This window comes from Dufourea novaeangliae, unplaced genomic scaffold (genome assembly GCF_001272555.1).
Source record: "Dufourea novaeangliae isolate 0120121106 unplaced genomic scaffold, ASM127255v1 scaffold228, whole genome shotgun sequence".
Lineage (NCBI taxonomy): Eukaryota > Metazoa > Arthropoda > Insecta > Hymenoptera > Halictidae > Dufourea > Dufourea novaeangliae.
In genome coordinates this window covers 3,967,170-3,992,522 of record NW_015374150.1, presented here as the reverse complement: position 1 = coordinate 3,992,522, position 25,353 = coordinate 3,967,170, and the positions used below count along the sequence as shown (strand labels likewise).

The window sequence follows — 25,353 nt, the reverse complement described above, 5'->3', positions numbered from 1 at the left end:
TTTACATTCTACTTAAGCAATAATCCTGCAACATCAATTGAAAGGTAATCAATCAAATTACATACAGGTGCCTGATGGGCAGTGTTATGGGCGAAAGTCAGGGGACCTGGCCCCCTCCCAGAACAAAATTCTAGTTACGCCAATGGCATAGACCGCGTTGCCTTTAGTTATGCTTTGTGAACGGGGACGGGGTCTTTTCGAGCTGTTTTGTGGCGATCCGGGGGGTAATCGAGTAACAGGGATTTAATATTGTTGTTTTGTTTAAACAAACAGCGGTTTCTTGTGATTATGATAGTATTGATTTATTAAAAAATGGAGATACGTTTTTTGGAGAATTATTCTGTATTGTAATTTCTGTTGTTGTTTTTTCTGGCACGATTTTACCAATGTTTTTAATAATTCTCCACGAATTGTTGAGGAAAGTACATATCAATACGAATCATGGAGACTAGTTCTACAAGCATTTCTTAATTGCACGCTTAATTACGTCGTGTACCGAACAGCTAATGGGCCCACGTTGATGGCATTGGTTGATAATTTCAGTCGAGTGAGACAGGCTATACATGAAGCAGAAAGTTGCATTGGTATAAGTGCATTAATGTACCGAATGGCTTCAAGACACGAAAGTCGACACTGTGACTGTGCAACGTAACCGAATTGTCGCTGTTAATTCTTCTACTTTGAGGTTGTTTGGAATAAGTTATATCAAACGTGTAAAATCACAAGTAGTCTCTGTTGTAAAATATATTTCGAATAACGTAATACCTTCTGAATTCAGTTTTCTTACTGGATATTAGTTCGAAATGAAATACAAGTTAGTTATTACCACTATAAAGTAGATAACTTTTTAATTAATTTCAGTAGCATGAAAAGGGATTATTTTGTGGAAGATACTCATTCGTTATTGGTGCCATTACTATTGTTATCTTACGTATAGAAAATGGTTTAATAATTAATTGAATATGTTGTAAATAAGATGTCGTGACTGGAACTTCGATTGTTACGAAGTCTAATCTAATTTGCATTACGTTCAACAATCGGATCACACGATTTGAAATATATGTTTTAGGTCGATCTGCATAATGGCGGTTCTAGTAAATCCCAGAATATATCTGGGATATTCATAAAGAACGTTCTACCGAACAGTCCGGCCGGAAGGACCGGCGAATTGAAGGTAACGTAATGATATTCGAGTTTAATACAAGAATATAATAATGTCGGATTCAATTTCAAACGGAGTATAATCATGTACAAAACGAAAGAAACAGTTTACTATTATATTATACGAAATTTATTCTTCATTTTCGATTCAACAGACCACTATTGTCACTATGTACGGTATTTTTGAACGGGTGGTACAACCTGAAGGAAACTAATTCCACACGAAACAATAAGTCGAATATATAAAATTCAATTTTTCGTATGGTGCTTCGCTTTCGAGATAATCGAATTTGAACATCTGCTGGATACGTGTGTAATTGAATAGGACTTGGCTAACGCGTCTGTTCATTACATTCTGTTTCTACTTACTGTTAGTACCTCTGTAATGAATTTTAAAAATTGATTATCCTTGAAACAAAGCATCGTACGAAACAATTTTACTCGACATTTTCAACTTATTTTTGCACGTAGAATCACCCTGTTTCCGGTTCCATCACGATCATCATTGACATCCTGCGTGTCGTTGGAATTGCTCGCGAACGAAGCCGAGAATCGCAATGTAAACACGGCGAAATTGAAATATTTAATACGCATGTTTTCTGTTCGCGGTTTGCTTGCAGGTCGGCGACCGGATAATCGAGGTCGATGGCGTGGATCTGCGACACAGCACGCACGAGCGGGCAGTTGAGGTCATACAAGCATCCGGAAATCCCGTCTGTCTTCTCGTCCAGTCTCTGGTGCACCTGGTGAGACCTCGCCACGGCCAGGAATATCGATGTGCTCCCCTTCAACCCTCTCCCCCTCCCACCTTCTCTCCCATTCCCTCCGATTTGGCCACATTTCGAACTTATTACCGGTGAATTAGTTACTTCTTGTTCCTCCAGTCAACGCTTGGGCGACAAACTAGTGGAACCTTATTATAATCGACTAGCAAATTAATTTGAACAGTAACATGGAAATGTAAACTTTTTTGATGGTGTTGGTATTTAGTTTGGATTATTTTAGAGTTATTATGAAAAATAGGAGATATAGTGTGTGCAAATTTTGCTGTAATAGAATTGCATGGTATTCATGCGTGTTTGATTTGTGTTTTATAGTAAGTTGGTTTTATTGTGTTTGAGTGAATGCTGGGAGTATTTAGAGAGGATGAATGAAGTAAAATATATTTTTGCGTTGTGACGAAATTCTGTTGATATTGGATTAGAGGGGAAAGAGAAATTTGGCAGTAAATTAATTGAACATTGGTGTTTTTAGTTTGACGGCAGTTCCACTTTTTTGGACCGGAGGGCAGAATATCTTTATTGTTTCCCTGTGTGTTAATTGATCCTTGTTGGAATACCTGCAGAATTTGAAATTGTTGTCAGAGTTGTAGTTAACAGAACTTACACAACTACTCAATAATCGTTTTACCTTAGATCCATTTTTTATTTTTGATGTAACTAAAGTAGTAGTTTGTAGTTAATATAGTTAATTCTATTTAGACCTTTATTGTCATGTTCTATATTTTTTCTGAAACGGGAACAGTAAACTTGTAGGTACTGCTCATGTTTAAATTTATTTTTGTTTTAATTTCAGCTCGACATATTTTATAATTGATAATTAAGTAATTAAAATTTCTGTCGATCAAAAATACAAAAGATAAGTAGTTTCATCACTCTACGTACGTACATGAAAACAAAACTTCTTGCCATTATACTCAAACTTTCAGACAACAATTTTTCAGTCTATCGCTACATTTTATTAAAAACGTTCCGAAAGTTTTACTCCTCGTTGGAACATATAAAACTTCTGAGATACCGTGTCAAAGTTCCGCGATAACGGAAGGACAAATGTCTCGAGTGACAGTGTCACGTGCTGCGGCAAAGATGTCGCAGCTTTGCACTTGTTCTAGCTTAATCCTATAGGTTTCAATTACATTCAAGTACCTCTCGACATTTAGAATAATTTTTCTATAACACTAGAAATAATTTAATCACTAAAAATTCTTTCATATTTTGAAGCTTTCAGATTCAATTAAGAGGACATCATTTTGAAATACTTTCAAGTTGAAATGATATTTATTTCTAATTTGGAAGTCATTCAAATGATTTCTATACATTTTGAAATTTACATGAATGTTTCAGATTTTAAAGATCACATTGAATTTATGTCTCAGGTATTTTTCAAAACAGTTTAGTAGTGTTATAAAAGTCGCGATGAATTCATAAGGCATTATTATTTAAAAAGAATTTAAGGGTGATGTAAATATATTAAATACCAAATATAGTTTTTTTTACTATGTCGTAACACTTTGCTATCAGCATATCGATTAACACATTAAAACTTTATCTGTTCCCCGTCCTCAACCCGTCACTGACATTTTCACATCTTCCGCCAACCCTTCGAATCGAACAATAAAGCACACCCTTGAGGCACGCTCGTATATTTGTTATGATCGTGCGATATCTTGAGAAATCTCGCTTCTTACAAAGTCAGATTAGCTCGACGCGAAACATCCTTGAACACACATCCTCGCTTCGTCCTCGAGTCTCTCCTCTGGCTTTCCTCGTTTCGTTTTTATATTATTATGGTTACGTTCGGGCTGCGTGAAAAGTTCCATCGTTGATGACACAAACATACATTATTCACAAAGAAACGGATTCTGTAGTTGTTCTTGCGGACAGCAGGACGTTAATTTTAATGACGACAATTTTTTAATGGAAACACGAGTTCCAAATGGAAAAAATCAAAAATGGAAGAAGTTATTGTAAAATGGAAATTTTAAATGTAATTGGCATAATTTAGAAGGGATATTCGTCTAAGTAAGGGAGTAAAGTTGAGCTGAAAGTTCGAAGAAAAATACAATATCGTCGTGATCACTGAAATATTTATTCCGAAGAATTATTTTTACAGTGATCCCCAAGATGGAAGATAAATAAAAAAAAAAATGAATTACATGAATCATTTATTCGAAACGAATTACTTTCAAAATTCAATTCTAAATAGAACTCGAAAAATCAGTGATTCTATCTAAAAAAAACTGTCACAAAATATCAGGCGCACACAGAAGTGTAATATTCATTGCACGTGAGTTCCTGTTATTGCACAAAAATAGGGGATGTTGGAAGCATTTTAAATACTCCATAAATATTTCCAACTGAAAAACGACCATTACTTCATCATACACCTAAATGCCAAACGGAAGTTCTAATCTCAGAACCAAATCAAAGCAACATAAATCCACCTGTTCACAATTCCCGAAAAATACGACATTCGCGATAACTTCGAAAAAAAAATAAAAAACAATGATTAATTTCAGTTCGTGGCGAGAAATTACCCTCGGAACATACGGGTCCGCGCGAGTTCTCTCAATTTCAATCGATTCGATCGAGGGGCACGTCGGGGATCGTGTATGAAATTAAAAAGAGAACGCGAAATGGTGCAGAGGGAGAGAACGCAAAAAAAAATGCAGAAGAGGGTAGTTGAGCGGGATGGGTAAAAAAGAACGAATAGCGAACAGAGAGAGAGAGAGAGAGAGAGAGAGAGAGAGAGAGAGAGAGAGAAAGAGGGACACGTAGAGACACAGCCATTATCGGGGAACGGTACCTTATGTGTGTATGTAGGATGCATCGAGGTCGAACTTTCCAATAAACCCGTTGACGAGGGGGGTTGACAGGAGGGAAAAAACAGTGTGAAAGGCAGAAACAGAATGAGAATCGTGGAAATCAGAACAAACTGGTATATACGCTTGGGGGATCGTGTGTGCATCGATGAACGTAGGGGAAGGGGGCGCGCGCGCGCGCGCGATCGAAGGGAAAGATACCTTTGTCACCGGGGACAAATTTCATAAACCGTAAAATGCTGGATTCCGGGAAAAAGTCCACCGATAAAAAGCTCGGAGACGGGACTTTTTGCCGGGGAAACGAGATCGAGATTTTTGAGAGAGTTCGAAAAAAAAAAAATTGCTGTTTACGGACGGTGGGTGCGTTGTTTCGACGAATCTCGCGAAACTGATTGCGTACGTGTAAATTGTGGGGATTCTGAACCAGGAATACACGGTGGTTTTTTCTTTTGAATATTTTTGTGTACTTGAAAGGTTTTTTTCTTTGGAAAATCTTGTTAGGACTGTAAAAAGATTCTTGAGATTTGAAACGTGGTAGTCAATTTCATTTTGATTTGGGTACATGAGAATATTTGCTATAACATACGAAGTGTATATTTTTATTATTGTAGTTTATTAACACTTTACTGACCGGTAGCCTATTAATAGACTTTCAGTTTCAATGCTCATAAATAAAAAGCCTATTACCCTCAGATTAGGGTTAAAAAAGAATATGTTGTTATTCTATTAGAGTCCTTGCATTTTCTCGTGAATGTAAAAAAAACTTGTTAAACTTAAAACATCAACTTTAAACATTTAGATTTACCATTAATATTTAATGTAAATGATACACTTGCCCTAAGAATAAAATTCCTTTTGTATCTGGAAAATTATAAACGATAAAGTAATGCTTGAAAGTACAGTCGTCAAAAAAATCGTAAGGTAAGGGGTTAATCCAAACATCCGAACCGGCTCGATTTAATTCCAATTCATCCCCCTTCTCGGTGAAGATCCCGACAAAGCAGGTCATGAAAACACACACATAGGGTGATGAGAGACAAAGCAAAGGGAGAGTGAGTGAGATAAAAAAAAAATCGACGACGAGACCCACGGATCCGGGGATGTCCGATTGACAATCCGGCGCCCTGGGAGGGGGTTGGGGGTTGTGCGGTTTGACGGAAAGTGTGGATCACGTCGTTGCAACGAGGCGTCCATCATCGACACCATGGACCGCCGCGCCCCTTCCATACCTGCCCTCCGGGACCCCCCTCTGATTCAACACCATCCACCTTCTCTGTCTCTCTCTCCCTTCTGATATGTCGGCACCCGCAGTTTCATACACGAAACCGGCCGGTAGACGTTCCCTGGCACACACCGTGTGCTGTGTGTGCCTCTCAAGAGCGAACCGCGATGCATCGGCTCTTCGGGCGCAAATGCGTCTCGTTCGTAGTACGTTACGTAAGAATCTACGTGAAACGACCGCGAGTATCATTCCTTGTACCGGATATACACCCTCTTGGGGGGGAAGGACGCGCTGCGGCACTTCCGGTAGAACGTTTCCGCGGCACCAAGAAGACTTCGTATCAGTGACCATGTCGTGATTTCTTTTTAAAGTATTATTTCGTTTCCTTTTGGTTAATGTTCGAAGTTAATGTTATTGTGATTTATAATCTGAGAACTTTATTTATTCTTTTAGCTATGCTTTGACAATACATTATTATACTTTCGAGTGACTTTTTGATTTTACTTAACGTTCGACGTTCACACTATAGTGGTTGCCAATGTAATAAATTCATTCTTCTTTTTTTAGGTAAAATCCTACATTTATGTTATCGTGGTTTCTAGTTACTTTTTCGTTTTGATCGACGTTCGATGTTCACACTACAGTGGTTTCTAATTTAATTAATTCATTTCACTCTTTTGATTGAGATTCCACATTCACGTTATCGAAAGTTTTCTAATGTGATAGTTCACTTTTTCTTTTTACCGAAGTTCGACGTTCAGCTCCGCCGACAGAGGGTGAAACTTGACGGCGAAACTGCACGTTTCTCGACGGGAACACACAAGCAACGATCCGTCCAAGATCCTTGAGCCCCAGTCAGTGGAATGCGTAGCCAGTCTCGTGCGAACCCCCTCGGTCTCAGCAGAACACATATTAATCACGTTCCAAGCTGCGGCGCGGCGGCGTCTTGGCGGGGGAGACTCACTGTGTTATCGTCGATGCCCGCGGAATTGAAACGCGTCACGCTGTTAAATTACAGTTATTCTGGCAACAATTCAACAATCCGCCGAACGAACACGCTTCATCCGCTCGCGGCCGCGGTAATTTAATCCGAAAAGGTTCTTCCCCGACGCGCTGGACGGCGTCCATTTTCTTTTTCCTCGGGCAGTCGTCGCGTACAGTGCGTTTCCTCGAGTGTTTGGTCCGACAGAAAATGTTGCACAAGTTCTGTTACCTTATTACTTAGTATTGTACTTCTGTATCTTTTGAAGAAAAATGGTGGATCGATGTATTGATTTAACGGAAGTATCGGTAACGTGCAATATTTTCTGTGGAACCATGGGAATAGATCTGGCCATACTTTAAAACGTTGGGATGACAATGGAACGTTTTGAATTCCCAGAACGAGAACGAAGGCGGCCAGAGCGAAGACAGTGGAAGACCAGGAAGAAGGCAGAGCACCAGAAGTCGGTTGCCCGCGTCTGGGGCCTCTACTACCCAACGCCAGAACACGTCTTCTGTCTCTCCGGTCAGGTCCACCACGCCGGAAGTGACACAGGTGGGTCGTTTCCTTTAGTCCAAACAGTCGCTGCTTTCTCTTACCTACACGAATCTATCTGAAATAGATTCCGTTCCGTCTATCAGTATCATCAAAAATTGTGTCTTTGAAGATATTTGTCTGTGTTGCAATATGAATCGATGCATATTATTATATTTGAATATATTCGATGCCTGTTGTGCTTATTATTGGGTTGAGTCTGGGAGAAGATTTCACTAGGATAAGTTACTAGTATAATAATATTAGCTTGTCGTGATAGGAAAATAGTGACCATAGTGTCGTGAAGTTTGACGTTGATAGAGTTATAATGGTTAATAGTTTATGTCTGTCAGTAGATTCGTGATAGATTAAAACATAATATTATTTTACATATTTCAGTCAAAGTCTCTCCTTTGAATTTATTAGGTGTTTACAGAAGCAGTCGATGATTCTCCTCGTTTTCGATAACTCATTTTTCTACCAAAAGTTGACGTCTTTGTTGATAAAATAAAATGAAACAACAATACCAACTTAATCCTGTTGTTCTCCTCGGGTCTATGTGACCCGAAATGAAGATTCTATTTTAATAGCTATCATGTTTTCAAATATTTGGTTTTAGTATCGAACATACTTAAATTGCACGTCCACGTATGGTGCTTGCAAATAGTAAATATTAGAAAAAATAAGAGACTTTTTCCTCTTTCATTTTTTTTCTTTTTATAATTTGGAAATGACGAGTTAAGGGTCGGGGCGTTAGAGGGTTAACACACTATAATTAACAATAACCAGTACTCACTTTCTCGCATGAAACGATCACTTCCTTCCAATTATCAATGCTACAGTGTACTAAAATCATTAAACCACCAATCAATCCAATCCTCAACGCTACCAAACACCAAAGACGAATCCATCGACAAAGAGGCTAGACCGAAGATCGTCGCGAAATGGAGCCTCGCCGATCGAATTATAATTAGCTAATGGGATTCGATTCTCACGGCGATCGTTCGCAAGAAACTTGGTGGGGAGGTCTTGATCGAACGACGGCGAGAGGGTGGAAGGAGGCGAGCATGCGGGAATATTCGATTGTGTTCGATGTAAATTAATTCGCACGGACGGAATCAATTGTTATGACTTGGAACAGTGTTTCCCAACCTAAAATAATACCCACATAACGTCGACATTAAAATATCTGAACTGCCTCCACCCACAAAAAAAATACGTACCTCATAAGATGTGCCCTTTGATGTCATGTAAGTTCCACGCCTAAAAATTTTCATGAATAAATTCAAAATTTCCAAATAGTAAGTCCGTATTAAGTAATTTTACTTGTAAAGTAAAGTATACCGTTAAGTACTTATTCGAAGTGATGAAATTAGCTCAAACACCCTGTATAATTGCAACCAAAAAGAACTTCGACAACCCTCGAGAACATATTTTGCGATCCTCAGATTGGGAACCCGTGACCTGGAGGGTTAGCGGGGGAGGAGATCCTCTTGTGGATCTCTCTCCTGATTCTGTCAGTCGGTCTCGTCGCGCCACTCAAGACTCTATCCCCTCGGATCACCTCGATCCATCCTGGATCCTTGGATTTACGATCCGGAACACTTACGCGGCAGCCGCTACCAATTTTAGAAAATTGCGCGCGCGTGTCTCGATCGTTTCGCGGAATTAATACATCGGGCGTCCCTCGTGCAACCACTACACGCACCTGATTATATTCGATTGATAGTGAATTCTAAGTTTACACCGGCTATAGTTGTTGCGCAAACCAGATACCAGATCTACGGAGGATGAACGCGATCCCCGACGTTTCAGCGTCGCGGAGATCCAAAATGGAGCAGACACTGTTCAAAGTTTACGCGAAAATCGTCCATTGGGACACTATTGTTGCTTCGTATTGCCATGGACAGCGAAATGTATGTCGTTAATTTTTTTACGACAATACCGTAACTCAAAATTTGCAGTTCTTTAGTTGTTAGCGTAGAAAAAATTATTGGTGTCTGTGTTTTTTGGCGGTTGAATTCTTGAACTCTTTGAATAGTTAGACTCTGGATTACCTTGTAGTTTCTCTAATAGAATCCTGATCATTGTAGACCACAAACACGAGGAACAATTTCTATAATTCAGATCGTTGTTTACAGACGAAACTAAGACTTGTTGTCTCAATTTCCTTAGGGAGCAGCGGGGGACGAGGAGAAGCAGAGTGGTTCGAGGTCGGATTTTCGCAGGCAGAGCACAAGAGCATCAGATGGCGCGGGATCCAGCGCGCGAAGGTAAACAAATCGACGACAAACATGGCTTTTATATTCGCCTGATTCGTTGCCCACCGTCGAACCCTCCACGTGACGATTAATTTCCCAGATCCTCCATGAAGAAGTCAATTCGGAAGAAGGCGCCGTCACCGCCTTCTAATCCGGGGATACTGCGTGAAGTGAGCGAGGAGAAAGAAGATAATGTTTCGAAGCCGGAACCACCCAGACGGAAGTATTCTTCGGACGAGAGTTCCGAGGAGGACACGAGGGATCTCGAGGGTAACATTTACACGAAAGCTGGCATGGAGGTAATTGAGCAAAAAAATAAAAGAAATCTTGTAATTTGTCAGTAAGATTTGAGGTTCCACGGACACAAATTTCGAACACGTTGAAATGATTCGTTGCAGATCTCGAGGAAAAGCGCAGGAAATGTGAAACGATCGAAAGCGGAGATCGAGGCTGATCCTGAACAGGAGGACGAGTTCGGTTACACGAACAGTAAGTTATTTGATACTTTTAAATAATAATAATAATTTGAAAATATTGATTTTGTTTTCCACTTTAGCACGTCGACTGTCACAGTGAAAAGGGTCTTACATAGCCAGACATAACGTTATTACGTTAAAATCGTCGAAAATATATGCGTTTAGATAATAGTTGTTGGGTCTGTTTTAAATTGTACTGCGATATTAATTTCACGCATAAATTTTGTAATTGTATTTAACACTACGTAATCCCCCTGAATTTTTTATCGGACGGGGTTAAACGAAACTATATCGTTACAATAAATACCACCTCCTAAACAATACAATGGGTTCTCCAAATAGACATAGAATTAACGATTCTCCATGACCACTCTCATTCATGAATTACGAATTCATGTTTGCTGATCCCCGTGCATGCAAACAGACCTGACAGAGAGCACCATTTTGTTTTTCAGTGAAAGTTCAAAAGAAGTATCACGGGCTTGGCAACAAAGTGCTATTAGTCAAGGTGGAGAAGGACAGGCGTGGCTTGGGGATCTCCCTAGCCGGGCATAGAGACAGAAATCGGATGGCGGTGTTCGTTTGTGGCCTTAATCCGAAGGGCTCGGCTCACAAAGGAGGCGAGCTGATGGTCGGTGACGAGATACTCGAGGTGAGACAACCGCCATTTTACTTTATCCTTTTTCGGCCTCCGTTAACGTCTTTCCACCATTGGTGTCCTGTTCGGCGACGTAATAATCGATATTCAACGGTGGCTTTCCGCGCGACGAAAAGGTACTTAATTGGGTGCGAACCTACTATCCACTCCCCGATATTGATTTCGGACCAGGGAGCCGTTGAAGTTATTCATGAAGTCGCCTCGATTTGTTCGACCTTCTGAATTATATTTGTCTTGTGTACGTTACGTTTGGTGTACTTAACGCCGTGGTTTATTTAGACGTTTTGTCAGCCCATTTATTCACATCTTTAGCCATTCGTTGCATACATGTATTTTATTTATAGTTAATTCGGATATATTATTTCTATATAATTTTGTGCATTTAATACTAATGTAGTATTTGTATATGTATATATTTTTTATATTTAATTGGGATATATTATTTCTATCTAGTTCTTTGTATTTAACATTGGCATACCATTTATATACTTTTCTTATTGCACTACATTGTATACTGTTTCGAACGAATCCGTTGAAAATCGATTAATTGAACACAGAAGATGAATGGAAAGAGTTATTATATACGTGAGTATGTAAATTAAGATGTCCGAAAGGTACCCAAAATGAATTATATATTTCAATGAATTGTCTTCACAAATATACTTAACTTCATTTTTGGTACTTCTAGATTTTGTAAAAATTGTGTCATAGAATAACATTCTGCCGTAAAATATCCGTGTACTTTTAATATTTTCAGGTAAACGGCTGTGTTCTGCAAGGAAGGTGCCACCTGAATGCGTCCGCCATGATCAAAGGAATGGCCAGTACCTGCTTCAAAGTCGTTATCGTACGGTAACGTATATAATTTTTTCGATAAATTGTTATAATCCTCCCATATTTCATAACAAGAAACATAACAATAAATCGACAGGAGATCGAAAGCCATCGATGACATTGCCGTGAAACCAATCAGTCAGTTCCCTCCAACTCTGGACGACGTAAGTTCGATCTTTAAAAATTTCACGTACCTTAATTCTCCATGGACAAATCTAATAATTATCACGATGATTTATTCTCATATACGAAATATCTATTTCCCATACGCACGATACTTCTGTACAGTCGGAAATGTACAGTCACTACAAAGGTGTTCGCAATGTGCCAGTGAAAAAGGCAAGTTTCGCTGAATAGAATACCGTTCAAATATATTCTACCGTCCGAATAGATTCTTAAATGTATATTTTATTGTTTCAGAGTCAATATGGATTGGGCATAATGATCATCGAAGGAAAACACGCGGAAGTCGGCCAAGGTATATTTATCTCCGACATACAAGAAGGCAGCGCCGCGGAGCAGGTAATTGTTCTCTTGGCGACACAATCGTTCCCACTTGTCATTTGCCGATAATTAGATACGGCAGAGACAATGCACTTTTCTGAATCGATAATCGTCATTTTCATTTTTACAGGCCGGCCTACAAGTGGGTGACCTGATCTTAGCTGTGAATATGGACTGCCTGTTGGGTTCAACTTACGACGAGGTAATAAACAATCATTATAAATTACATTGCACAGCACCATTATTCATAATAATATATGACCATTCCGTCTTATCGTATTCACCTCAAAAAACCAGCGAAAAATCAGATTCATGTTTCTCGAATTAATATTTTCTTCTGTCTTTTTGTGTTTCTAGGCCACGGGTCTCTTGAAGAAAGCCGAAGGAGTGGTCACACTTACGGTCTGCAATCCAAATCAGAGTAAAGTCGCGAAAGAGGAGGAAGACAGGGCAAAGGGTATAATTCCTGAAGTAGAAAAAGGTATATAAAGCGATTTAAAATTCTGATAATCATACATTCAAGTGGAATTATATTAACATTGGACTCATTAACACGTTACAGTCATATCAGACAAATTTTTGTCCATATAGTTCAAATATGTTCAGCACAAAAATACTTAGCATTTGGGTACGACTGTCAATAAAATAATTGTCACGCAGTGTGCTCAAATCTAATTTTGGAAAAGAGTGTTTTTTGGATGAATTCGAAGCAGATGACATTTTAGAGTAAGGGGAGTGTATATAGAACTGTGCATTTCTTGCGGTGTTACAGAAAAACCGAAGGAACCAGAGAAACCAAAAGAACCCGAGCCACCACAGGACCCGAAGGACTGCAAGATCGCGGTTGGGAAAGATACAACGATAGAATTCCAAAAAGAGAAAGATAAAGGCATTGGATTCACTATAGCCGGTGGATCCGACACTCCATGCGTAAGATCTGATTTTTTGTCAAATGATTTACCATTCCCATATTAATAATATGACGACGGATGACGTCACGGTAGCGTCATGTGAATGTCATCAAATACTTTTCAGATTTGTTTAAATGGGATTACATATTTTTTACATTGTGGCGTAATAGCTGGGATCAAGACCAATCCAATGACTTATAATAGTATGACCTTCATTTGACCTTGACTATGAAAAATCCACGAATCTAAAGATTTCAATAATAAAGTAACTACTATAAAGGGATTAATGCAAACATCTGTCAAAGTTAATGGTCATCACTTTAAACATTTATTAAAATTAATTTTCTGCAAATCAAAAGCAAGATTCACGATGACTTTTTTTTCCATTTCAGAAAGGTGTCTTCATCATCGAAGTGTTCCCAGACGGCGCAGCCGGCAAAGATGGCCGCCTGCAGTCAGGTGATCAGATAATCGACATGTGCGGAAACAGCTTCAAGGAAATCGAGCACGAGAAAGCTCATGCGACCGTTCTGAAAGTCGCGGGAACCGTGAGTGACTCGTTTTTCTTCCGTTTCGTTTTAGAAATTTCAGGATGCAATTCTTACGGATGTAATTCGAATCCATAGATCACGATGATCGTCCATCGGCGTGAGAAAGCGGAGGAAGAGATCGAAGTCGAGCTGCAGAAGAAATCCGGCAAAGGAGCTGGCCTCTGTTTGACGGGCTACAAGAGTGGCAAAGGGGCTTACGTATCGGACTTGGTAAATTGTATTTTCATTCTTTTCTATTTTTTAAGCGAAACATCATTTTTTTATATAAAATCTTTTAAACTGTACAACTTCGTTTTAAAACCAAAACTTCATGAAATTATCAATATAGTTTTAATCTTAACATGTTAATTACTAGATGTATCAATATGTGGTCCACTCTATTTTTGTCCCCAAGGAACTGAAGATAATACCTCATAAAAATTCACATTTGTCCTTCATCTCATTCCATCCTCCAATAAAGTAAAACGAAGAATAAATCATTACTTTGGTAACAAAAAATAGTGAATTATTCTTTGGTACATCAAATAATATTGCATTAGAAATTTTCATTTTTGATAATTGGAGAAACTCTGGCAATACGTTATCGAGTCATGCATAGAAAAACCATGTCTACGACAAGCATCGTAAAATTCTCCGACATTGTGAAACGCGTGTGTTCCAGTTGCCAGGTGGCAGCGCACTGGAGAGTGGGAAAATCTGCAAAGGTGACCGAGTGGTGGCGGTCGGCGGCCAGGACGTCCGTGAGGCACCAGTCGAGGATATCGCGGTCCACGTGAAAGTCTCGAACCCGGTGCAATTGAAACTCGCCAGGTACAATTCCGCCAAGCAATGACAGGTAATTATATAGATCTATTAAATCTATTAATAACGTCCACACGAGTAAAGAACAAAAATCTCTCGGCACGTATCATCCGTGAGAAAGTTTTCTAACGAAATCACGACATTTAATTACCCGTTAACTGGGCATTAAACGATTTACGTATTTCATGCCGACTATGATCACTTAATTTGTGAACACACTTCTTCGCATATTTTTTTAATTTATTCATACTCACTTTATTTCCATAATCGTTACACTTTCATACGGGTATCTGATTTTTTCTTTCATTTATGGTTTTCCCTTATTTTAATACAGTTATTAGAAAATATACGGAATTGGTAATACTTTTTGAATTTCAACCTAACAAGATCCGCGATACAGTAAATCCTCGATGAGTGTTCGAAGGCTCATCAGCACTGTACTAAATCCTGAGGAGTCTTCGAACACTCATCGAGGATTTACTGTATAAGGCAGAAATGTCCCTTAAAATATAAGAAACAAATGTCCCATTCTGGATTTACTGTACAATGAACAAATGGCCCTTCTACTCAGAATTTACTATATAAGCAAGAAATACCTCTTCCCTCCAGGATTCACAGAAATAACCCCCCAAGAAAAGTCTGAATCTTCATAAAAATGCTCGTGAAAAATACATGAGTTTGCAGTTCACCTATAACTCGATAGTTTCTTACAGCAGTTAATGTTGCAACATTATGAACAGTAGCATAAATTCCACTAACAATTCCATCATCTCATCGAACGTTCATTGCAGGGTTCTGCAGGCGGAACTCTGAACACAAATCACCGAGTAGGGATTCCCCAAAGGCACCGCGGATTTTAGTGTGATATAACTGACTATACCAAAGTAACTATATAGAAATAAGGTACCGTTCGACTGTAAGTATCGATAATCCTATCCGAATGGACGAGAGAGGTACAACAACGCATCGTCCCATCGAACGCGATCTATATAGGCTTATAATACGGTTCCCATCGCGTGGCCGTAAACGTTCCGAAAATTTTTCACGGCAGCGTAAAGACACCGATGGAAGCGCGACCATAAACACGATGGAAGAGATTGCGCGTGGTTGAACCATTGTTTAGACAGAAGAAATAACGATTTTATAGGGTACTCGACGTGGTACAGTGTCTGTTAAACTGTCCACGCTCGAGACGACGCTTAACGTCGTAACTTGTAAAGATTCCGTCTGCCGTTTGATTAACAATCCGGCGAGTATAGTCGATAACGATCCATTACAACACGCATATTATTTAGCGACGACAGAGTATTTATGCAGTTCTAGCGATTAAATATATTGTAATAGCCGACGAGTACGAGACACGTGGTGAACGAAGTTTTTCGGGCTGAATACAAAGGAAAAGAGTTTTGAGAAATATTTATAAAAAAAGAAACCTTAAAATAAAATATCATCGCAAAATTTTTAAGATGATTATTACTGATAATCAGAAGTGAATAGAAGGGTATTTCTCGGGACAGTTTTTCTTTCGAGGCCATGTTCACTGCGCCTTCTTCATACGAATAGAGATCTTGCTTGTACGTTTTCGTATTACACTTACCTTTAAGTTAGGCGACTTTAGCGACGTAGGGGAAAATTCCGCGAAATTTTACCATCCGTGACTGTTCACGATAAACATTCTAACTCGCCGCGGGATCGACGTTTCAAAAACCCCTCGATCCCAGAGACATTTTTCGTAGGCGAGGCGTCGTTTTCTTTTATCAAGCTACCGTACACCCGTCGAAGAAGATCGATCCAACGTTTCGAAGGGATCATTTCGAACCGTTTGGTCCTTCGTGTGGAACTATGGGGAACGCGTATTGGCGTTCGTGTTGAACGAACATCTCGTGTGATCTGAATCGTGAAAGTGTGCGTGGTCGAGCTTCGACGAAAGTAATCGCTCGCGAAAGAGTTGTTATAAACACTAGACTGGCTTGTTGATCGCGTGTAGTTCAATTTATCATATTATCCTAGTCCTTAGCGTAGATTTTTCGACCGGGAGCTGGAGCGAGGCGACGAAGTTATATACAAAGTGTAGTTACACGCGGACGAAAACATTTATTTAAGTGAAAAAATAAAGAAAAATTAATGATCATCTCTAGCGGCTGTCCAGACGCTTCACGCTCGAATCCTATCGAGTTCTCCGCTTGGATTCGCATCGTAGCGGGATTAATTGACGTTTCGATGCAGAGGCGACCGCGTGTCCCACGCGTCATTATTAGTCGTTCGTTGTTCGTTGCTTTTCGTTTTTCGATATACGCGACATCGAAATTCGAGATCGAGAGACCGACGCGAAGCTAGCCAACGAAGTAGCAAAAGCCTAGCAAAGGCGGACAAAACCATTGGAAGAACGTGTTCCGAGTCTCAACGTGTTTATATACATAGGTGTTACCTGTATACACATTTACAAGACGCTTTGTTATCGAATACAGAGAGACAGGACAGTACGAAATCGAAGGAAATGAATTTCAATTGTTGCACCTGCCTTCGCGATCGTTCTGTTCGCTATAGCATATAGTTTGACCGATCGAGACTTGGACCATAATTCGACACCTCCTATTGGTCCTCAGGTTTCATTGGCCAAATTATATACAGACTTCTCTCGATTATCGTCCCAAACCCGGGTCTGCGCCCGGACAATAATCTTATAGGGAGAAATACTTCAGATCTTCGTAAATTCATTAAAAAAAAAAAAAAAAAAAATAAAGTATGAGCTTGAAAGATTCCATGGCCTCCCCCTCACCAGTAGTGGAGAGAACGCCTGGACAATAATCGTGTGGAACAAACCAGACGATAATCAAGAAGAGTCTGTATCGTATATCGTTAACACGTTGAACGCCACAGTTATTACTCTTGCGATCGTATCGTCAAACACATTTGTTTACGTCTTTGTTATAAACAATGTACAGTCGATCACAAAAATATTCGGATACCAGTAATAATTTTGACTTCTGCGCTTTATATTTCGAACATATATACATATATACATTACACTATATTTCAATACAGTATACATATACATACAGGGTGAATCGCTCGCTGCTAAGGTCGAGAGACAACTCACTGAAAAACTAGGAATTCAAAATTACAGATGTCAAAATAAACATAAGAGTGAAGAAAAATATAGAAGTCAAATTACTGCACTGCTGTCTGAATATTTTTGTATGACCAATTGTAAGTGTTTTCCGCGTTGATTTGAATTTTTACTCGACTGAAACGATGTTTTCGACATTCATTACATTCATTATTACTCGACCATTATTTACTTTTAGGGAATGTTAGATGTTTCTGTTTTGAAATTTAATGTTTCTGATTTAATGGAGTCGTTCATCGGTGATCACCATGGCAGCCAACGTGTTAAACGAGCAGCTAGGACGTTTGATTGTAAAATGGCGGGTAAAAACGATAGAGACGACGCGTGGAATTTGTTCGTCGTTGTTGGATGATAGCGTATATAGAGGAGAAGATTTTAGAGCGTTTTGCTATCTTAATAACGAATATAGAGGAGTTCAGCCACTCCGGACGCCTTCGAAATTCGGGGAGCAATACCAAAAATCGAGCCACTTTTACAGTCAACGACGTAAATTATTCTTATTATTAGTATCGTCATTATTATTCCCATTCCCACCCATTATCCTCAGGCGATCGTTATTATTCTAATTCCCGTTGTGATTACGGTTCACTGTCATTGTAGCGCGGCACTGTCAAACGTAACGACGAAAAAGAAAAAGGAGACCTCTGGTTATAGAGCGCGAAATATACGGATCGAGATCTATTAAAAGCATTACACTGCAAAGTGGCAAATACGATATCGTTGTTCTTCCAATGGAAAAATACCTGTTTTCTTTTCGTTTTACCTGACTTCAGGCAGGTAAGTGGTCTTTCGTTTCAATATTAATCGCGTCTGATTACATCTTAACTGGATAGGAAGTTATTTCCCTTCATTCTTTTACAATTACGATTATTATAATTTGCAATTACTGTAACTATTAGATCCCGTACAGTTAGATTACAATCTCTAATAAACTCGTCGTTTTACCGTCGTTTATACGTCCGCTAGATAAATAAATAACACCCACAGGTCTATACTTCAAATTTTAGAAATTCATAGCATTCACGATAGCCTGTAAAAATCTAATATAATTAAAAGTTTAATAAAGCCCGGTACGGTTCTCTATTTTATTAGCATCCAGATACAATCCTCGATAGACTAAAGTAATTATCATTCGACTTCAATTATTAATAGTAATTTAATATATTAAATTTATATTATTTTTGAGTGGACGTTGAAAAACGTTAGATGAACACCGAATCAAATGTCAACGGTTCATTGCGCTGTCGAAGACACATTTCGCCGTTGCTCTTCTTTCGAGCGCGCGCGCTCACGCGGCTTCTAAGTGGACCAAAGAAATCGTATATTCGCCTCGGAAGTGGGTTACCGGCACGGGGCTTCGTAAACTGCACGATTAATTAACCATAAAAAAAAAAGCGAACCGAACGCATAACAGTATGCATACAAAACGGTGATGTATTTGGCGACGAACTTTATGCATATTAATCCATCACCGTCGCGGATTTGGAGTCATTTCTCTCGGTTTCGATATCGATATCCGACACTTCGTTTCGTGCTTCACGGTATTCTAACGTACAATTTCCTTTTAAACATTTATTTAATTTTAACAAGTCAGGTGTAATAACGTGTCCTATTAAGTGATTCAAGAAAATGTAAAACGAATATTTAAAGAATTTTTTATAGAACGTATTTTGAGGAACGTCTTTTGCTGGATTTGCGATTATTAATAAAATTCTCCGAGTAGATTTATTCTTATTTTTGTTAGTAAACATTAGGTTTGACTCATAAATTCATTTTCCATTTTTCAATTCACTGTGATTTATATTATTTTACAATTAAGATTAATGTTTTGTATAATCTTTTCCACTAGTGACTTTAGTAATTGTTCAGTTTAATATTTTGTTATTATTTTATCGCTTAGTTAATTTTCATTGTCAGCAAGAAGATTATTCATGATTTAATCGAGTGTTTCCTGGGTTCTAGAATCTCGAGCTTTATCATTGCAGTATAATTATTTGTATGAACTACATTCTGCAACACACGGTATCGTAATAATAATAATAGCAATGTGTTTCTTTTTTCTTTTAGAACTCCAGCATCCCTTTTATTCTTGTGCCTTATTAATTATGCTGTTAGACGTAACTCACTTTTCTTTCTTGCTTTTCAAGCGTGCGAATCATGTCTTTCGTTTTACCATTCACTGACATCATCTCGGATATAATTTCCCTCTACCGTAACTTTTTTCTTCGCTTCATTCTTCTGCTTTATCTTTCGTGTTTATTCTTTGTTGATCCTATTATTGTTTATTAGTATTCTTCGCAAGACCCTCGAGGTTTCCTTTTAATTATGACTTCCCTTCATTACCGCGTATTTTTCCTTTTTCAATCAACCTTTCTGTCGTTATAATATATTTAGCATATTTTAATAATTTTGTCTAACCTGCACTGACACGTAACAACTCAACATTTTATTAATTTCTAGTTATTCATTATTCTAAGACACTAATCCTCTACATTTCATTTATTTCTGAGAAGAATTACATAACACGATCAAGTGGATAAAAATTTATATACAGATTTTTGATCGCAAGTAGAAAAATCATTTTCACACCGACGTCACAGTAAATCCAGACACGACAGCAGACAAATGAACGAAATCATTCAGGTATGTACTTAGCTTTAATCTCGTACAGCGTCATGGAGATGCAAATCGTTCTTCAGACCTTCATATCCGGTTGCTGCACGAACTCTATCACTTTCTCGACCGATTCTAACCCACATCGAGAAACTAGCCATGCAAAAATAATATTCAAAACCTGTAAAATCTGTTTGACAAACCGTGAAACACAGTGTACATACAAACTTCCCTAATAGAATCAAAATCTCTATCTAATATATCTTCAGGCGAAACAGAATTTCTGTAACAGCCTAAAGGTGCGTATCCATTTGTTGCATATCATTGTATCGTTATCACCATACGACACATTTTCAAACGCAGCGATGCAACGCTTGCTCGTCCAGATTGATAAACAAACGGCGATACGATACGAGGATACGCAACAAGTGGACACGCACCTTAATATTCAGAGTATTTACCGTTCCTATTGTTTCAGTTTGATTTTACCAATGAAAAACTGGGTCGTTTGCAAATAAATCGTCTAGCCAGCCGCGCGTGGATCGTTCGCGTCTGCTTTTGAAACGCAACTTTGCGAAACGTGTTTCTCTTTTCTGCGATTCGCCGCCGTCGTCCATTCGCTCCTTTATCCGAGGCCGAGGAGTTCGTTTCCGTCGACACGCAATTTATATTCGCGTCCGGATCGTCCAGTAAAATTTCGAAACCTCCTGCCCGTGTGATTCCGTGTCGAAACTAAGCGTCATGGATCGGTGCACCGGTTTCACGGGTCGATCTCGCGGTCCTCGCGTGGCCATTTTCACGGACGAAGCCGTTCGTTTCCCCCGTGGAGCGTTCGGCGAACTTGACTCAGGAAAGTCACGATCGAAATAAGAAAGAGGGAAAGGAGGAAAGCTACGAATTCGCGGTCGATGGATCATCCATTATCTCGTGGAAAATTCAGTCTCGAACGATCGCTAACACAGGGGAACATTTAATTTTATTTTCTGCACTGGAGATTTTAGGTTGCCGATCGCAGTACCGGAATAGCATGCAAATTGGGAGATAAAAGTAATTCAATCTCTTATACCGATGCGTAGAAATAAAAATTTGTTTTATTTTTATTTTTTGCATTGGAGGTTTCAGATTGACAATCAGCAGTACGAGAATAATATTGGATTTTATTTATATGATGCTTTGAAAGTTGGGGGATGGAAGAAATTCAATATTTTGGATACTGATATGCAAGAAATCAGAATTGGTTTTATTTACTTTTTTTCTGTACTACAGGTTTCAAGTTGCCAATTACAGTACCGAAATGGTATTGGAATTTGTTTACATGAAGCTTTGCAAATTGGGGGATGATAGTAATTCAGTCTTTTGGACACTGATGCATAGAAATCAGAATTGGATATATGGAATTTTATATATATAAATACTAAATAAAAATACCAATTTTCTCTACTTCCTACTGTTTAACATTCTAAATACTTTTTTATACTGTAACAATATGTGCATAATTTAACGGTTTCCAATACCACGAAATTGCACTCCAAGAAATTATTTAAGAAAACAAGTGGTTGTTTACAAATACATTTATTTCAAACTGGATGACTCGGCGTAAATGAAAACAGCGAGCGTGTCTCGTTCGAATAAATTTGCAAATTCTCGAATCTTTCATCGGGGCGCGAATCCGAAGGTTACTCGTCCGTTACATCTCGTTCGAAATATACATAGATCCGAACAACGTGAAAGTTCCATAGGAACGATTCACGTGAAAACGGGTCTGCATCCGTAGGATCTCGCGTTAGCGTGTCGTTCGCGATACGTGACGTGGGCTATGTAGTTTATTAGAAACTTGACGAGTCCCAACCAATTATAGAATCCGCGTAAACGAACATGTGTTTTCGTTTTTTTCGAAAAGAATCGATCCCTGACAATTGGCCCTGAATGAAAATGGTCGACTTTTACGCTTGAAATAGAGATACGTATGTAATGATGTAATAACGATAATAGTTCCTAAGTTTACCGACAACTATGTAATGTAATAACCATCTACAATACACCATACAAAAAAATTAATACTCACTTTTCAGTTAAAAGAAATGAAATTTATTCACGTCTAATTCCAGAAGAACTGAGAAACTGGAATCTTGCAATCGTACAATGTATTAACCGTAATTATCGTTGAATTCTCAGAGAACGAACCATCCAAACGATCTTCACGATCGTAAACCACTCATATTTATAGTCCTAAAGAAGTTAAAAATAATTAAAACGTACGAGCACCGCGTTCATTTCGATAAGTGGGGCGATTGTTATCCACCGCGCGAAGCCGATTAAGTAACGAAAGGTACGCGGCTAATTCACGATCATTCTCGATCCTTTATCCCGTAAAAAGCATCGCCGACAGGAAGAAAAAACCGCTACCATTCTCCATTTTTATTCATCGCTGCAGTCATTGTGGTCGACCACGAAGGCACGGAATTACGTATTTGTATAAATTTAATAACAATTGCTTTAAATATTACTTATAAATATTCCAATTCTATTTAATATAAATGCACCATTTTCGCGTGGCCGACACAAGGTCAGGTTGCTTCTATCGAGTGATACGCTAGTTTAGATTAAAATGTGCGAGAAGGGTCAAGGAATCCCAATATGCAAATATGTAATTAAATTTTCTGCCCCGCGTCGCCTTCACAAGAGCCCGCGGCTGCCCGCCACTTGCCCGTGCGGGCTCGGTTGTCCATTACTGGTGTAAACGATTCGTCGGGTTCTCCCGGTCGACCGGTAATTATGTCAGTTCCGACTCGACTCGTTTCAGCTTCGTGGTGGGGAAGAAGCAACAAAAACAGGAAGAAAGTTACGAACGGACCGAATCCGATCGCGAAAAAATCGGAAAACCCGTTCGATCCGTGACTTCGCTTCCACGGTGAATAAACTCGTGTTCTAGCGGGACACGCCGCCGGTGGATTCGATCGATTGGGATTTTAATTGAAAAGTTTTCATCCAGAGCCGGCTACTTCTACGGTAAATTATTTACAGGAAAGACTTTCAGACAGTACGGCAACTTGGTCCCCGTTTACTTGGTAGAATTCAATGAAAGATACGATAAGTGGTTGGACTATAGTCACCCTTCGAAGCGGTGGATTTTAATTGAAAAGTTTCATTGGACCGGTTCCTTCTACGGTACATTATTTATACGTAGGACGGCTGACTGTAATCATCGCTTCTATAGAACGAGAACTCAGTGTCGACTATTTATAGTCGAGAACAAATGTTCTGTGTCGAGTGACTATAATATACAACGGGCAATCGTTGACTGACGAGAGGTCAGTGATGCCAGCCAGTGATTATAGTCAGGCAACACTGACCTCTAGTTACATACCGTCAGAGACTACAGTCATTCAGCGCTGAATGCTCGTTGCATACCATCAGTGACTATAAGCATCTATAGCTAATTGCTTATTCTGACTGACTATAATCAGTCAGTGTAGACCAAGCAGCACTCGGTATTCTTTAATTATACTCACCACCAGTATAAACCAAGCAATCAGCGTTAAACGCTTATAGTCACCGATAGTATGCAACTAGCGCTCAGTGTTCGCTGACCATGTTCACCGTCAGAACGTGTAATCAGCGTTAGATGACTATATCGATCGAGGGTACGCAACGAGCGCTCAATATGGGCTGACTATAGTCACCCTTTGAAGCGGAAGACTGTGGTATGTCCCGTTCCCCAACTCGACGGGCAACACGTGGTGCATCGAGAGTTGTCCGTGTGGGGAAGGGCGAGGGACGCGCGCGCGCGCGCGCATGTTTCGCAGGATAGGAAAAGAGGGAAGGTTGCCGGCGAACCGGCATATGGGAGATAGGAAAAAGGGGGGCACACAGGTTATGACATAATTGCTCAAGAAAGTTCGGAATGCGAATATACGCCGCGAGTAGCGGCTGGTAGAAGTAGTTCACGCGGCGGCGTTTCGCAAAAGTTGCCCGTAAGCTAGGCCGGCTGCTGCCGCTGCGTTTATATCCTGCTGCGACCCTGTTCTTTTCTCTCTTGCTCAGAACGGGATTGCATTGTAATTATATATCATGACTATTTGCTACGTTTTCCTTTCTTTCCTCCGATTGGTTTGTTCTGTTCTATTTTCAAACTGTCGTGCGTATTTCTTCTAGAACGCGTCCTATCCATTCGAAGACATCGTGAATGAATGAATTTTTTTCGGACTTGCTCGTTGCGTAACGATGACACGCCTTTTAATAAATCTTGCGTTCTACACGCATACACAAGAGTTCTAAGTGTGTGAACAGTCGATTGGACGGATTTAAACCGGCTAGTTGAACGTTTCGTTGCGTAGCTAGTCGTCCACCGGCCTTCGTGTTTTTCCAGTTAGACCGACGATTCTTTTTTTTTTTGTTCGTCGTTTCGACTTTTACGGACAGGCGGTAAAACGTGTCGCGGCGTACGCGCCGGGCCTGTTGCACCTAACCGAATGATTCGAATACCAGAGGTGTCTCTTACTGTTGTTTCGTTCATCGTTGATTTGCAGCGGATAAATTCACGTCTAACAAGCTCAATTGCCATTAATACCACTTTTTCTTCACTCCACACGCATTTAAGTCTCTCCTAAAAAAACCCAATTTCGATTTATCACGCGCATCATTTCACATTCATACAAATCCCCAAGGACATAGGTTCTTAAACTGAAGCGGAATTATAAAAAATAGTTGCAAACAGTTCAAGAAGACGATGAAAAGGCAAGAAGCGCAGAGCAATAAAAAATATATTTTTAAGGCAATAAATAAAACATGAACCTATTATTATTATATTCTGTGATTTTTATATAATTTTTGTAAGTTTCGTGAAAACAACTGCACCCATCTCAAGATCTATTTTGACCAACATTTGACCAAAAATATTTGTACGAGTAACTTTTTTAATTCTTTTTACTACTATTTTTATTCATTTTATGTTTTTTATTCTATATCCTAATGAAAGTGTTCATCTCTATAAATGCGCAAGACCATTTATTAAAATAACCAGCGATACATTTTTACCAATATTCATTATAACGTAGTGCCTATAAGATTATAAACCCAGAAATTAAATCTCAAGAACGACGTAAAATGCCTAC

General features: G+C 39.2%; 1 protein-coding gene across 1 annotated transcript in view; it reads left to right on the top strand.

The window, feature by feature from the left end:
- Window positions 1-15,850, top strand: part of LOC107191796 (multiple PDZ domain protein-like) — a 93,923-nt gene extending 78,073 nt beyond the window's left edge. Inside the window, 18 exon segments of the mRNA XM_015580909.1 lie at window positions 1,070-1,174; window positions 1,782-1,907; window positions 7,366-7,528; window positions 9,683-9,773; window positions 9,862-10,060; window positions 10,160-10,250; window positions 10,693-10,889; window positions 11,653-11,747; window positions 11,827-11,893; window positions 12,018-12,068; window positions 12,150-12,251; window positions 12,364-12,435; window positions 12,591-12,714; window positions 13,006-13,163; window positions 13,537-13,692; window positions 13,771-13,905; window positions 14,357-14,530; window positions 15,288-15,850. Of these exon segments, the coding sequence (XP_015436395.1) occupies window positions 1,070-1,174; window positions 1,782-1,907; window positions 7,366-7,528; window positions 9,683-9,773; window positions 9,862-10,060; window positions 10,160-10,250; window positions 10,693-10,889; window positions 11,653-11,747; window positions 11,827-11,893; window positions 12,018-12,068; window positions 12,150-12,251; window positions 12,364-12,435; window positions 12,591-12,714; window positions 13,006-13,163; window positions 13,537-13,692; window positions 13,771-13,905; window positions 14,357-14,527 (2,103 nt within the window). The 3' untranslated portion in view covers window positions 14,528-14,530; window positions 15,288-15,850.
- The last annotated feature ends 9,503 nt before the right edge of the window (window positions 15,851-25,353 follow it).